Source organism: Marmota monax, unplaced genomic scaffold, assembly GCF_021218885.2.
Source record: "Marmota monax isolate L192 unplaced genomic scaffold, Marmota_monax_Labrador192_F-V1.1 WCK01_AAM20220418_F8-fsc00152, whole genome shotgun sequence".
NCBI classification, from domain to species: Eukaryota; Metazoa; Chordata; class Mammalia; order Rodentia; family Sciuridae; genus Marmota; species Marmota monax.
Genome location: NW_026694348.1, coordinates 94,733 through 111,813, shown reverse-complemented (window position 1 = coordinate 111,813; position 17,081 = coordinate 94,733). Strand labels below are relative to the sequence as shown.

The window sequence follows — 17,081 nt, the reverse complement described above, 5'->3', positions numbered from 1 at the left end:
CTCCTGAACATTCCAGGTCTAAGGCGTTCTTTCTCTAAGGGCCCGATTGCTGTTTTCCTTCCATCACCATAAGGTCCATGCATCTCATTGCAGCAACTGTAACTTCACATTTCTCCATTCATTCCCTATTTCCACCTACACCTTTGGTCTGGAAAGGTCAGTTATAAGAAGGATAAGGAGATTTTGGAAAAGTTCCAGACACCCATTTCATTCCCTGTTTTGGCCTCTATAGAAAGACTGGGTGAGCAGTGTGCTCAGTCAAGGCATTATTACTCTTTTTGACTAGGACTCTGTTAACCCAACAAAGTATCAGGTGGCTGAAATGTTGAGATGAAATTTAGTTTGTATCTCCAGAATATCTTTTTTGTGAGTGTGTGTGTGTGTGTGTGTGGTGCTGAGGATTTAACCCAGACCCTTGTGCTTGCTGAGCATACTCTACCACTGAACTGTGTCTCCAACCATTAGAATCCTTTTTATGCCTGGTTGCTACAAAGAGGAGGATCGACCAGATTGGCCTGAGGTTGCTAATGGGGGAAAAAAGGTGTACAATGACCAGCAATGGTCATGACAGAACCCTGCACTTTCAAAATAGGCCTTTATAACCCACACCCCTTTTATTGTGAAAGCAGTTGAGATAAGATGATTCCTTTCTGGGAACAGCTAAACTACTTTTTACTAAGGTAAAAGTTACCAAGAGCTGATAAAAAAGGTAAATAATTTTTGAGAATGCCATTCTAATGCTCAATAATACTAGATGGCAGTGGATGGTAAAGAGGAAGAAAGGTTTATTGAATACCTTGATTAACAGCTTTTGTGCTATGAGATGGACCATTGTTGTATTAAAAATAGTCCAGAAAGCAAAAAAAAAAAAAAAAAAAGCCTCAGATTAATTTCAATGGCCTCACTATTGTGACTGGAGCCAGCTGATTATACTGGAACAGCATTACCATAACTTGAAAAAGTGTCAACTTTGGTAGACACACCACTGATATTCTGAGAGGAGGTCAAAGTTCAATATTGTCGGTTGTGAGCATGGGGGCCATATCTGTGTGTGGTGTGTCCTCTCTGACCATGAGACAGATGGGGCATTTTTTGGGCAGGAGTCTTTTTTTTTTTTGCTTGTAGTGGAAGTTTCTGCATTCAAAATATACACTCCTTTATCTTGTGTTCTATTGTAATAACATGTGTGATGTCAGGACTGGCACAACTATGGGTCCAGGCAGCAATGGTAGCAATCTGAATGGTTCAGGCTTGATCAACAATTTAATTCCAATCATTTCCTCAGAGAATAAATTCTTATTGTGAATATCAACTTGAATTATTCAGATGGTTCAGTTAGTTAGCAACTAAAAGAAGTGTGTCTTGAATCTGGGAGTATGTAGCTTTCAAGCAGCAAACCAAACAGGAGGACCTCTGGCAATGGCCCAACTCAGTAATAATGTAACATATTTTATTATGGCCCAAGCTATGAGAACGGCTTTTAGATCTTCCTGCTGAGTTGTGCCTACATCTACTTTTGGTCCTTTGTATGTTAACTTTGGTTTTGAAAACCACAGAAGCCCAGTGAAGGTCACCAAGTTTCAGCTTAAGCAAATAATCAGTGAAGCTCAGACATTCAGAGGAGCCTCTGTGAATTCAAGTCCTTCCATTCCCCCCATTTTTTTGGGGGGAGACCAGGGATTGAACTCAGGGACACTCAATTACTGAGCCATATCCCCACCCTATTTTGTATTTTATTTAGAGACAGGCTCTCGCTAAGTTGCTTAGCACCTTGCTTTTGCTGAGGTTGTCTTTGAATTTGTGATCCTCCTGCCTCAGTCTCCGGAGCTGCTGGGATTATAGTCATGTGCCACTATGTCCAGCTCAAGGCCCTTTTGAACCAGTGGCTTTTCTTTAGTGGCAAAATGGCAAATAAAAAATTTCCTAAAGATTGCTATCCTTTTTCATATAAAGCTCATGTCTTATTGGGGCAAGGATGTCTGCATTTTTTTTTTTTTTTTTTTTTTTGCTGGGCAGGGGATTGAATCAAGGGTCTCAACATGCTTCAGGCAAATGCTGTACCACCGAGTTCCATTCCCAGCTCCTATATCATTCTGGAACATGTCACTTCCACCTGACAAATGAGGCTTGTTGGATCCTTTCCACTTTGTACGTCATTGAGTCCAAGTTGACCCACTTCAAAATGATTACCAGGCTGGAGACTCACAAGGCTGCCAGGGGTCTAGTGTCAGTTCCAACAAGAGCCCAGTAATAGGCTTAGCTGCTTTTCAAAAAGTAGCAGGAGATAGTGTGTCTTAAACCTTGAGGTGCACCTCTAAGTGAAGATTGTCTTTCCTTTCCAGAGCTTCTAATTGGCAAAATGACCTGTAACAGAGACTTATAGCTTAAAGGGTCCGTAGAGTTATGGGGCTCTAAATGTACTGCAGTTTTCTACATGCAACTTTTCTTAATCAGGGCAATCTCTGGCACTTATGAGACATCACAATCCAGGCATGGAGAACATCAATACCAATTACATATTCATCAATAATAATTCACTGTTGGCTTAATTTGTGAGTGTGTGCGCTGGGGATTGAAATCAGGGCGAGCACTCTATCACTGAACTACACCCTCAGCCCTGTAGTTGGCTTTTGTTCTTCTCTGTGAACTCTGTCCAATTCTACTAGCTAAATCCAATATCACTTTCTCCCCACCCTGGAACAAAGTATTGAATTGAATACAGACTTTGGTGCCTGTATTCAAAGGCATAAAAATTTGAGTCCTCACTACCCCTTCCCAACTTTGAAGTTCTACAGCATACTTGGTCAGATGTGGCCTTTGACCTCTCTTGGTGACCGGAAGACCTTGGTCCCATTCCCCTAGTCACTTTTCTCCATAAAGGAGCTGCAGTTAGGGTACAGGAAAGGAGGGGATCAAGGCTGCACAGAGATAGACTGTCTCTGAACTAGGAAATAAGAAGTATTTATCTTGAGTTTTGAGTGGTATTGTGGTTGTACACAGCTCAATGAAACAAACCAACATTTTTTTTTCAGTCTAGACAAATTCCTGTATTAGTCAGCAAAGCTATAATTATTAGCGCATCTATTTTATTTTTGTGGACTTCTTGATTCAACAGCACTCCCTCCCCCATTACTTTTCAGCCACAGATATGGGGTTTATATTTTTGGTTAACTTGGACTTGCAGTAGAAATTTTTATAAAGTAGTCTACATTAATCTAGGGCATTTATAACTCCATTGTCAAGATAATATGTTTTAAGTTCACATTTTGTTTCAATATAAAACTTAGGGATCTTTCCCAGGGCTGCAGGTCTGATTGCAATAATTATCTGGAATTTATTGGGTCTGTCTCATTGAGTCATTTCTTTTTCTTCAGGGGATCACCTCCATCAGCATGGTAAAGCCAAGCCTGGCAGTTTGAACCTGAATACTACTACTCAGTGATTCATTCATGATTTCCCTTGGGAGTTTTTCCCTTTCAGGGAAATCTCTCTGAAGGAGCCAAAACTCTATTATAGCAGCCAAAATCCACTGCCAAACACACACACACACACACACACACCACAAAAATGAAGAGCTCAGATCTTTACCATCATCTCTGAATGGCTTTAAGATCGGCTTGATAGACTGCAGGAGGGGCCAAGTGGTAAGATGCCCTGGCTGTTGTCATTCTTCCTTAACAGGCATTGTATTCTCTGCTTCTTCTCCCAAGAAATCATCCAAAATTTTTGCTCAGAGCCCTCATAAAGCCCCCTCCCTTCAAACTTATGCAGGTACTTTTGTCTTTAACTCTTATCTGAAAGGAGACATTCCTCCCCTTTCCCTGCCAGAATGAAATTTAATGGTCATTGTTACAATAGGGGCTGACTTGATGGATGGGTAGCATCTCCTCTTGCCCATTAGAGTTTTAGCCAAGAAAACCAGGTCTTTGAATCCGTCTCCCTGTTCTTTGTCTTGCAACTACCTTTTCAATTTCTCATTAATAAGCAATACAATGAAGGACTATTTATTGCCCAATTGAAACATGGAAGGTGTTAAAAACCTTGTAAGCAAGGAAAATTGTCTAGGTGTTGTACACAACATTGGTTAAATGAAATGTCAAACATATATCATGGTTATTCCAGCTCAGTCCTAGTGTAAACAGCATGATTTAAAGAACATGATTAAAATAGAATGGGGACTGGGAGTGTATATAGCTTAGTGAAAGAACATACGCTGAGCACTTGGGAGGCTCTGGCTTCAATCCCCAGCACCTAAAAATCAAACAAACGGAAAAAACCAAAAAACCCCAAAAAACAAAACAACAACAACAACAACAACAAACTAAGGTTCTGAGCCATACCCTGCTTGTTCCAACCAAGGATTGAAGTTACTGTATGTGTATATGACATTGTCTCAATGAGGATCAATTTTACTTAATATTTACCACCTCTTATGTTAAAGTTAAGACAGTCTTGAATTTATGGGATAGAGCTATTTATTTTTTATTAAGCTAAATAATTGCTATTGTTTAGTTACAAGTATCCCCCCAAAGCTCATGTGTGAGACAATGAGAGAAAGTTTGGAGGTGAAATGATGGGGTTATGAGAGCCTTAATGTAATCAGCTCATTAATTCTCTGATACGGATTAAGTGGGGAACTGTAGGCAGGTAGGGTATGGCTGGAGGACGTGGGTTGATGGGGGTGTGCCCTTAGGGTAGATTTTGTGTGTGTTGAGGGGACTTCTGTCTTTCTACTTCCTGGTGGCCATGCCCTGAGCCACTTTCCCCCCAACGCTCCTCCACCATAATGTTCTGCTTCACTTTAGGCCCAGAGCAACAGAGTCAGCCATCTATGGATTGAGATTTCTGAGAGCCAAATAAACTTTTGAGCCCCAAAATAAACTTTTCCTCCCCTAATTGTTCTTATCAGGTCTTTTGGTCCCAGCTGTGAAAAAGCTGACTAAAACAATAATGGATATTGCTCATTGTGCTCTTGAAGACAGTGCTCATCTTGTTATTATTATTTTTTTCTTTTTGTCTAACAGAAGAGAGATGGGATGATAGATAAAGCAGAGCTTCAGGAAGCTTGTAACCAGGCCAACTTGCATTTAGATGAGAATCTCCTGGACCAACTGTTTGACTACTGTGATGTGGATAATGATGGCCTGATTAACTTCCTAGAATTTGCAAATTTTCTTAACTGGAAAGACACAATGGTTCTCAAAGATTATGAAGAGAGGGTCATCATTAAAGGTATTTAAGTTGTGAAGATTCGCTGAATTTTTAACTGGAATTTTACATTTTCATTTTTTAGGTGCTCAGACCTTACCGACTTGAATATTATATAAAAGGGAAAAAAGTACACACATATTTTTATTTATTTGCTTGTTTACACATAGAATGTCTATGGAAGGATAGTAAAGAATTTGAAAATGTGTATTATTTCCAGGAAGAAGGAACTGGGTGGCTGATGGACAAGATAACTATGAGACTCCCTTTATTTTTTTATGTGATGCTGAGCTTTGAACCTGGACTTCAGTGCATTTTATAGCAGTGTTCTACTGCTGAGCCATATATCTAACTTGAGTCTCCATCCCCCATACTTTTTTTTTTTTGTATGAGGACTTGAACCCAGGGTGTTTTACCATTGAACTATATATATATATATATATATATATATATATATATATATATATATATATATATATATATATATATAAAACTTTTATTTTGAGATAGGGTCTCACTAATTGCTGAGGCCGTCCTCTGAGTTGCAATTTTCCTGCCTCAGAATCTCCAGTTGCTGAAATTGTGCTATCAACTGAGACAAACTTTTTAAAAATGTATGTTTTTGTATGCTTTGAGTTTGGAACCAGGTATTATTCATCAAGAAAAATTAAAAGCAAAAAAAAAAAAAAAAGCTTTGTAGGAACTCAAAATTTGATAGTTCCTCACAAAGCTGTTTGAAAACCATTTTCTTAAGAGTAATTAGCTCTCCTTACCCAGGAAAACTCAGTAGTGATATAGAATTTTACATAAGAAGATTAATTTTTAAAATTCTACACAAAAAGGAAAAAAAAACCCACCATAATTATTACTTTTTGATTCAGATATTTTCAAGTCTACATGTTATCTTCTTATATCACTAACCATATACATAGATATGCAAATGTGTGCATATATATTTTAAACATTTCTGTAATAACAATGAACATACCATTTTTATTTGGCTTTTTAAAATTTAGCTTTTAAATTTCTGTGGAATGAAGAGATACTTTTATGGTTTCTGCAAGCTCCATTTTCAGTTCCCTCATGCTTATGTGTTATGATTTACTAAACCATTTCTTCACTCTAATTTAAGTTGTTTCCAGATATTTTAAAAGCAATATGGGTAATGCTATGATTATCATCTCTGGAAAAGCTTTCTGTTTCTAATTATATCTAATTTCTTATGAATGTTATTATTGTCTGTCCCAGAAGTAACTTATTTTTATTTTCATTCTGCTTTTTTAAATGATTCTACCAATTTGCAATTTTATCAGCCAAGGCTGTGAGAAGGTTTTACTCCAACCTTCAAACATTATTATAATTTAGTTGGTATATATAATGATACCTCATTTGCCTTAATTTTTGTAACTTGATTATTAGTAGAGAGGATTAACTTTTTAAAAAGGTTGTTTACAATTTTATTTCCCCTTGGAATGTCTGTCTGTTCTCTAAAAAGTGACTATGCCAGCATTTGGGGACAAGAAACAAAAAGAACTAAGGTTCTGAGCCACACCCTGCTCCACCTTTATTCCTGGACCATACCTTTCTGCAAGGCCAAAACCAAATTTTGGTTTCTACTGAGGACATGAGTGAGCCCTTACGCAGTGTGTCTGGTGCAGCCTTTTTTTCTATCTATTCAGAAAGCAGCAGAATCTTCTTTACCCAATTAAGTTTTTATTTTGTAGAAAACAACTCTACCCCAATCCTCTCAGAAATAAAGAGGTGGGTGACATTTTTCTTCCTTCTTGGCACAACTCAGGAAGTAGTGGGGGAGAGCAAAAGCCTATTCTCAAACCAGATGGTTCTTCAAGTTGTTCCTGTTTTTGGATTCCAACTTCATTAGCTATTGTCAATGATGTTCTTGAGGATTTTATCTTCTAAAATTTTAGGGGGGAACCTGCAAGTTAGGGGCCAGTAGGCCCAGAAGGATCCCAGAAATGTTTTGCCAGAAATTTTCGTATGTTAAATTCTGTCTTACAGCTGACTTTTCGAGGAAAGGGGTGGGTACCCTAAGGCAGTGTTCTGAGGAACAAATTTCACACTGTCCAGATTTCTGCTTTTTGTTAGGTGGAGGAACAGGTTAGAGAATCTGGAACTCTGGACCTGAATGCTTTGGTGGCATGGATTAGGCACACTTTAAGGGGATGTGTCCTTTCTGTTTTTCCCATTTCCACCTGACTTTGATAATGGTGCACCACTCACCTCTGCTACTCTTGTGTGTCCCTGAACCTGTTGAGTCCTTTGGTGATTGAAACACCACAGTACCCTCTAGTGGTATGTGTGGAGTAACCAGATCTATGGAAAGGATATCTCATAAATTCACTCCTTAAATTTGAGAATTGACTTACCAAAGCAAATCTGTAGAAGAGTATATTGTCTTACAACTTCAGTTCTACATCAGATTTGTTTTTTCCTTCGGTGCTGGGGATTTAACTCAGGGCATTGCACATGCTAAGCATACAGGCTACCACTAAATTACACACTCATCCTGGCTTTTCTTTTATACACTGATTTGTAGAGGCTAGTTATATAATCAGTTCCTGAGCTCACAGTGGGTTCTCACCACTTCTCTGGATGTTGTAATACGTATTTCCTGATCCTTCAATCAAGTATGCATTGAATATTCACCTCCAAATATGTCTTCTACCTCTCCCTAGGACACAGTTCTAGAAACAACTCCAGTAGACTAGAACAACCCAAGTTAATATGAGAACAAGTGCTTACTTGTGTGTTCTCTCTCTCTCTCTCATTTTCTTTCCCACCCTCTCTTTCTCTATTTTTTTTTCAGTGGTGGGGATCAAACTTAGGGCCTCTCCCATCTAGGCAAATGCTCTGACACTGAGCTATGCCCCACTCCTAAGCTCTAACAATAAATAAATAAGAGAAAAATTACTTTTGATCTATCAGATTTGAAAGCTTTATTCTAGAATAAAGTAAATGGAGTTGTGAGAGGAAACACTGAGCCATGTTCACATTATCTGGTGTAGGACATTGGGTGTCGGCATCAGTACTGGGTTCATATCTGCTTACTTTCCATTACCAGGAAAAAACTGAACAAGAAACTCATCTTGTTGCAGAGCAGCAAGAACCAAGTAGTAACATATTCCTGTATTCCTGTACTTTCCCCCCCTTGTTTTTCTTAAAGGTAAAAAACCAGATTGTGCAAATCCTGCTGAGGCTAACTTGAAAGAATCTGAACCAACTCTCCAGATAAAACCTGAGGATATTGTCTTAAAAGAACCAGGGAGCTCAAAAAAGGTTGTCCGGACACTTCTGAGACCAAGTGATAAAGTTTCTAGCTACTATAAGACAACTTCTTCTGAGATCAATGCAGTTGTAGGAGCTGTCCCATCTATCTGTAAGTATGTCACATTATTTGGCAAGTTTCATGAGGATCAGAAGTATTCTTTTGTGTCTTTGCATTGTCCCCAGACTCCCTCTGTATTAGACTATAAATTTCTTGAAGCCTTGGACCTTACATTTGACTCCATATTCTAAACCCTTAGGAACTCTCACATGTAGATGTTGGCTGAATTGCTAATGATGACTCAAGTGAAAAGATTCTTTATATATTAATGAAATTGAAACCCTTGTAGATCAGAACATTGAATGTTATACATTGTAGTAATTCAGGCTTAACCATGTATTTTAACACTTTCAAACCATGTGATTCTTTGCCTTCAAATAGTTAAAAGTTTTTTCAAGACATTTCTCTACATATTAAAACCCTATGTATTAGTTTGCTAGGGCTGCTGTAACAAAACACCACAAACTGGGTGGCTTAAGCAGCAGATTTTTATTTTCTCACAGTTCCAGACGCTAGAAGTCTGAGATCAAGATATTGGCAAGTTTGGCTCCTTCTGCAGGAGAACCTGTCCCATGCCTCTCCTCTAGCTTCTGGTGGTTTGTTGGCAGTCTTAGGCATGACTTGGCTTTTGCTACATCACCCTGATTTCTGCCTTCCTCTTCACATGGTGTTCTTCCTGTATGTATGTCTCTGTCCAAGCTTTTCCTATTGAATTAGGGACCTGTCACACTCCAGTACAAACTCAACTTAGTTACATCTGAAATGATTTTATTTCCAAATATGGTTATATTCTAAGGTGCTGGGGGTTGGAACTTTGACACATGAATTTTGGGAGAGAAAGATTCAAACCATGACACCCATATTTCAATTGAGCATGAATATTGATTTTTTAGAAAGTCTATTGGTCCAGATCACTTTCTTGAATGAAGGACAAGATGAAGGATTTATATATTTTTCTCATTGTTTTTTGTAGATGTGCTGTATATTTTAGTGTACAAAATCATGCCACATCCTTTATAATAGTGCTTTCCAATAGAAATATAAGTGATACCTGTAATCCTAGTGGCTCTGGAGGCTGAGGCAGGAGGATTGCAAGTTCAAAGTTAGCTTCAGCAACTTGGTGAGACCCCTGTCTCAAAATAAAATAAAAAAAAATGGCTTGGGATGTGGCTCAGTGGTTGAGCACCCCTGGGTTCAACCACTGGTACCAAAAAAAAAAAAAGAAGAAAAGAAAAAAACGTAATTGGAGTCATGTATGCCTTTAAAATTTTCTAGTACATTAAAAAAAAAAAAGCCACATTAAGAAAGAAAATAGACAGGGGTGTGGTGGTAGACACTGGTAATCCTAGATACTCAGGAGGATGAGTAGGAGGTCAAAAAGTTTAAGTCAAGCTTAGGCAGTATAGTGAGACCCTGTCTCAGAATAAAATAAAATAAAATAAAGGACTGGGGAATGTAGTTCCGTCATAGAGTGGTTTCCTAGTATGCATTAGGCTCTGGATTCAATCTCCAGTACTCCTCCCAAATGAAAACCAACTCCCTAAATTATTAAATTAGCCAAACTATTAAATATTTTGCATTTTTTTTTCTTTTTTGAGGCAGGGTCTTACTATGTTGCCCAGGCTGGTCTTGAATTCCTGGACTCAAGGTCCCCTTCCACCTCAGCTTCCTCAGTTCTGGGACTATAGGTGTGCACCACCACACCTGGCTGCCTTTTTTCTTTTTGTACTAGAGTGTTTGAATTTTACTTTTATAACACCCTGCAATTCAGAATAGTCACATTTCAAGTGCTCAGTAGCCACATACGGCTGTGCCTAATGCCCATTTTCCTCCCTCATGGATTACCTAGGTTACCCCATCTTTGGTGTTCCAACTGTTCGATGTGATATTCCTGCCCCTCGAATTCGTCGTATCAGTGATAGAACTAATTATGGAGAAGAGGGCAATGCTTATTCGTTACTATATCCTACCATCTTTTCCCAGAAAGGAGTGTTTGAAAGAGACTTCTTCAAGACCAGATCAAAAGAAGAGGTACAGCAATCCCTTTGAAAGAAATGACGATTTCATATAACAAATATGGAAATGTTTGCTTATCAGTGACTATTATTTTCAAAAGTATAGCTTTTATATCATAAAAGTCTAGAGTATCCCTGATTATAGGATTTTTGATGAATAATGTTCAATTTGGTTTTGACATTCTAGTACAATTCAGATACCGTTCAGTAGTTAAATACTGTTCTTAGTTGGGAAAAGGAAAGCTCTGTCTCTTCTTGTGGAAGTATCCTTATGACCTTGGGCTTCTAACACCAAAAAGTAGTCACAAGAAGGGCCACTCTTCCACCCTTCCTGTCTACTGCTATTATATGTCCCAGATGATCTGAGGTAATCACTGATTTAAAATATTCTGTACTGTTGCCACACCATATATCAGACCATGTATCTTTTTCCCCGGCCTCAGAAAATGTGTTCCCTGTAGCACAAGTGATCCTTTGCCTACAGGAGTTATAAAGTGAGAGCCACCAGCTGGGTCACAATAGCCACTTAGGCACCAATGCCAGGCATGGACAGGGTGGAATCCAGGGAGTAACTGCCTCTTTTCATTATGTTCAGAGCTAGAATTGATAGGAAGAGACATAGGATGTCTTTTTGGGACTTCAGATGAAGTGTTGACCTCTTAAAAATTTACAAAACACACACACACACACACACACACTTTTTTTTCGGTACAAATATCCATAGTCTAAGATGTTATAAAAGATATTTTAAATATGAAATTTAAAACACATAAATCTTGGTGTGGTCTTAAAATACTTGTTTTTTCTAGATTGCAGAGATATTATGCAACATTGGTGTGAATCTTTCTGAAGAAGAATTTGAAAATGTATGGACTCTTGCATCAAAAAAACATCACAGAGGTGAAGTGTGCGTGGAGAACATCAGAAATGTTCTGGATGAGCTACAGCATGCAGACCGGAGCAAGTGTAAAACAACCTCATGATAATTTTGGAGTTTATGAATTTAAACAAAAGAATAGTTAAATCTGTGTCCATCTAAAATGTTTGACTCACGCAGATTTTTGAGATAATTCAGCAATCACTCTGATAGGACTCATGCCTTCATGTGTCTTACTAATAAATGAGATTTGGGAATTTAAAATTTGTTGCTTTCTATAAAGCATCCAAGAACTTTACAACTTGATAAGTGCTTAAAGAGTTAACCTTCAGCTTCACCAAAGGCATAGTTCAGAATGATATTAGACATTACATAATATTTAGGAGGCCTAAAAATTCCATACATTAAGTAAAGGTTGAAATTTGGTCTGGTTTTTGATACTATGTTCACAAAATTTTGCCCTCAACATTTCATTATTCTCATTAGGATTTATTATGAAAATAATCTTAGCAGACTTTTAGTCTTTATTAGCATCTGAGGAAAACAAACTTGTAAGGAGCAGAATTTTGATAGCACAAACTCAGGTTCCAAACAATTACATAATGGCTTTTTGTTCTTGATATCTTTCTGTGAGGAGAGAAACATGTTGTCCTTGATGTATCTAAAGAGGGCATAGCTCACCAACCATTAGATATAGCTTTAGAGGGTTTTCATAGCAAATTGTGCTGAACCATTCCCTCATGTCTAGGCTTTTGGTCATACAAATTTGATGCCCAAGCCAAGATGGGGTAGAGATGGTGATCTTGTGATATCATGTCAAATAGGTACCAGTGTGGGTTGAATCCACAATTGAAGCTTTGTCAGTAATAACTTAATTGATCAACTGGTCAGTAATGTGTGTTTTATCAGTATTTTTTTTTCAGAAAAACAGGATCTTGACTTTTTAACATTTCTTCTTTTTCATTAAAAAGTTATTTATCATTTAAATTTATTTATATGAAGGAACAAGTGAGAATTATAGCTAATGGAACTCTTCCCCCCCCCCCCCCCTCATTTTAGAAAATTATCCATTATAGTTGTACATAATGGTGGGATTTATTGTTACATATTTGTACATGCACACAATATAACAATGTAATTTGGCTGATGTCACTCTGCAGTAATTCCCCTTTCCCTTCCCTTCTTCCTCCCCCTGGTCCCTTTCTCTCTTCTACTGACCTCCCTTCAATTTTCATGAGCATCCCTCCCATCTTTCTTTTCCTCTTAGTGGAGTTCTTTTTATATGTAAGAAAACATTAGGATTGGAGAGTAAGCATTCTCTCACAAACGTTTTCCAAATTTATGTTCTCTTGACCCAACTAGGCTTACACAATCAGCCTATAGCCAAGCAAGTATGTGGTCTTGGCCTTTGAGGAAAGGGATAAGCCATCTTTCATGATGGTCCTAACCCACTTTAAAAAAAATCAACTCCCCCTAGTCTCAATCTCTGTTCCTTTGTGTTTCCTCCTTGTATCACTGGTAGGCCATCTAGATTTTTGTCCCTGGTCGGATGTAAGATGGGTCAGAACTCTACATTTTCAACTTGAAGGTAACTGCTTACAAGCTTGAAAATTAGGACTGGAGGGTGTAGTTTGGTGTTAGCCTGCTTGCCAGCATGTGTGAGGCCTCAAGTTCAATCCCCAGTAGCAGAATAAAAGCAAAACCCAAATAAATGAAAAATAATTAACTTTCTATTCTATTTCTCATCTTAAATTATGCCTAGTCACATTGTTCAACAGTGTATTAAGGACTCTGCAGTGAGAATAAGTGATAGCATTAAGGATATTCTAGTAATAAAACATCAATATAGAGATGCTCAAAATTTGAATAAACTTCTTGATATCAAATTCACAAATTCTTCTCGCCCATTTAGATCTGAAGATTGAACTCAAAGGAATTTGAAAATAAAATAAAATTCAATGCCCAGTGAGCTAGGACATTCAAAGAAACAATCTTCCCCTTTCTGCATCTCAAGTCTCTATCCAGGAGCTTTGACCTGGGGAGAGGTGTGGTCTCTGTAGCAGCTGCATCCTGGCTGACTTCTTACTGGGATGACCTTTGTTCCATCCAACTTCCAAAGTCATATTCCCTTAACTCTAGGCCTCTGATGAACTTCCATTTTAGAAGGCCAAGATGTAATACGACATAAAAGATTTCTCAGCACCCACCATATTTAGGAAATAAGTCAATCCTCAACTCTGAGAGCAGTTATCCAGTGAAAACTGTTTCCAGAACCCAGTGCGTATGTCACCAAAGTCATAAGACAGACTATATCTGATTGAAGGAGGGAGATAGAGAAAATCACTCAGCCTCCCCAGGATGCTCATCAGCATGTTTGAGTTAGTTGGAGCCCATGACATATGGATTTAAATGAATGTGGAAAAAATGAGGTTAATCTTGGCATTATGCATTTACTATATATCTGGGCTAAAAATAAGTTTATGTAGACTGATTCCTTTTTTTTTTTTTTTTTTTTGGGAGAATGGCCTTTGAGGCATTATTTCCTTCTTACAGTGTTTAGAAATTTGCAATAGCAGTGTGGTCATAACTGTCTATTCTGAGATGCCTGTCTTTCCCACTCAGCCTATTCAATGTCTCTAAATTTTTATTTTCCTTTAAATTTCTGTTGAGTGCCTATCTGTCTAGAAGCCTGCTGTCAATATTCTCTTGTGAGTTGGCACCTTCAATCCTGTGTCCAGGGGCTATTTTCATTGCTTCTTGCTTTGAAAATGCCTAGGATTCAGACACCTACTTCTTCTGAAGCTTGCTTTCTCCTGTGAATTTCTAAAGTGGCATGAGTGATGGGGGACAATCCTTGAATCACATAAATTAAGCTAAATGACAGTTTGTTCCATGATCTGAATGCAGGATGACTTTGGGATGATAGACTTCATGGGCAAGCCCTGTTTAAAAGTTTCAGCCTCGCTGTGTGCTCTGTAGTATCAGGGTATTTGAATTAACTTGTCATTTCAAATTTTTACCTTCTAATATCTAGGTTTATGTACATGGAAATACTCTTTTTTCAAGAACTGGATTTTTGCCTCTGATGCTTCTCTTTAGATCTCTGCAATGCAGTCACTGCCATCATAGGGTGCACCTAGTGTTTTAACAAAAAATTTACAGTTTATTTGCAGCAGGCAGAAACCAGAGGCCTTCTCTTCCTGTGGTAGGCTAGTAGCTAGTGTTAGCTGCCAAATGTCTGGCCCAGAATTTCACAAGGGCTTTCTTAGGACACAAAGGTTTTGCTTATTGTCTAGTCAGCTGGAGCCTTTATAGTTTATTTATTTTAAAAAATATTTTTAGTTGTAGATAGACACAATACCTTTATTTATTTATTTATATGTGGTGTTGAGGATTGAACCCAGTGCTTCATACATGTGAGGCAAGTGCTCCACTACTAAACTACAACCCTAGCTCTATCTATAGTTTATTTTTTAAATTAAAAATGTTTTTTCAGTACTGAGGATTGAACCCAGAGGTGCTATACCACTGAGCTACACCTTCAACCCTTTTTATTTCTTATTTTGAAGGAAGTTCTCCTATATTGCCCAGGCTGGCTTCAAACTTGCGATCCTCCTGCCTCAGCTTCCTGAGCAGCTGGAATTACAGCTATGCACCCCCTGTGCCCAGTTCTAGTTTACCTTTAGTTAAGACCAGCATCTCTGTTGTTTGCTTGATGTCTTTTCTATGCAATCTTTTCACTGAAGCAGTTTTTAACTTGTGAACCCAACTAGCATGAAATGCAGGCATCTTTGACCAGGTTTTAGCAAAAAACCAATGGCCCTACTATGAAACCAGCCCAATTCTATCTCATGGACTACTGGAATAAAGCAGTCATACATGGCTATACATGATGTTCTGGAGGCTGTAAGGTACCTAAGCTAGGAATTTTCTTTTCACACAGAATATGAACATCTTGTGACACTTTTCTTACCTTTGGCTATATTAATAAAGCATGATGAACTGTAATTTCAATCAAGCTTCATGCCTTCCATGTTTTCTAACTCATCATTTAGTTTTTTCTCTACTATTTGTTACAAGACCACCCCTTTCCCAAATTGTATCGCATCAGAAACAAAATTGCTGATTTCTTGATTTTCATTTGTTGCAAATCATAGTCCCCAGCATGACACCGTCTCCCAGCCTACTGCTCTATGCATCTGAACCACAAGGTGTTATTATACTTAGCAATCTTGGTTTACCAATCAGACTCCTCCTGAGCAGCAAACTGGTAGTGATAGGTGTGAATAACAAATCTGTCATTTACTGGATTGATGACCTTGTGAAACATCTAAACTTATAAAGCTGTGGCTTCTTAAGTTATAAGATGGAGATAACAATGGCTGCCTTCTCAATTTGTAAGCTAATTGTGTTGGTTATAGAGAGAAAGCCTATGTAAGCACCTAGCACAGTTTTAGCTCAATAAATATTAATCAAAAGGCCTAATTCAGATCTTAGCTCATCTCCTTTGTAAGAACCATTGTGTTCTCTGTTTATTAAAATAACCAGTATATTTATATCTTCTAGGTTCTTCATCTCTGTGATTCTTATTTTATTAACTGGATGTCTGCTGTTGACTTGAATAAATTTGACAAGTTCCTTCTGGTTTACTGCTCTTGGTAATTCAGAAATACTTATTATCTATTACTTGTTCTATGCTTTAAGCACAGATCCTCATTCCATTTTTTTTTTAAAACATGCATACACACAATCAGCTTGGATTTTTACTGTGATTGCTTTAAATCTAAAGATATATTTGGGGGAGTTGAAATTTTTTGACTTCTGAACAATAAGTATGGCATAGCCATGTATTTATTTAGCTTTTACTTATCATAGTAATGGATTTTTGTTTTCCATGTTGAGATATTATACATCTTCCATTATTTTTTTTCAAATATTTCTAGGTATTGTTTTTAGTGTTGTGGAAAATGGTATCAATAGGATTCTTGAGGTAACATCTATGTACAGTAAAATACAGCCTTGTCAGTGTGTCTCTCTGCATGTTGACAAACATACATTGTGTAACTACCCTTACAAACACAATACTAAACTATTCTGGCCCTCCTCAAAATTATCTTGTGTCTCTTTATAGTAAACATCTTTCCTGTGCCATTCCTACCCTTCGTAGCCACTCATCTCTTTTCTGTCCCTACACTTTTCCCGTTTTCAAAATATCATATAACTGGAATCATGGAATAGGTAGCTTTTTGAGACTGGCTTCTTTCCCTTAGTACAATGTTTTTGAGATCCATCCATGTTATTGCATGGATGAGTACTACCTTCTTTTTATTGTTCAGTACTATGTTTATCTATTTACCGGGTAAAGGCACTTGAGTTGTTTCTAGTTTTTAAAAAAATTCTGAATAAAGCTGCTATAAATGTTCATGTATGGGTTTTGTATGAACATATACTTTCATTTCTGTTGAGAAAATATCTATGGGTAGGATTTCTGGCTGTATATGTTTATGTACATGCATATGTAAATGTAAAGTAATATGTTTCACTTTGTAAGAAACCGAAAGTCTGTTTTCCAAAATGGCTGCATCATTTTACATTGTCACCAGCAATTCAGGAATCTTTGCTGGCATATGGTGTC

At 37.7% G+C, this 17,081-nt stretch overlaps 1 protein-coding gene across 1 annotated transcript in view; it reads left to right on the top strand.

Moving 5' to 3' along the window:
• The window catches only part of Efhb (EF-hand domain family member B), a 47,480-nt gene extending 35,232 nt beyond the window's left edge, over positions 1 to 12,248 (top strand). The window contains exons 10-13 of the mRNA XM_046467734.2: positions 5,025 to 5,232; positions 8,393 to 8,605; positions 10,404 to 10,585; positions 11,379 to 12,248. Of these exons, the coding sequence (XP_046323690.1) occupies positions 5,025 to 5,232; positions 8,393 to 8,605; positions 10,404 to 10,585; positions 11,379 to 11,552 (777 nt within the window). The 3' untranslated portion in view covers positions 11,553 to 12,248. The remainder of the gene's footprint in view (positions 1 to 5,024; positions 5,233 to 8,392; positions 8,606 to 10,403; positions 10,586 to 11,378) is intronic.
• Positions 12,249 to 17,081: the final 4,833 nt, after the last annotated feature.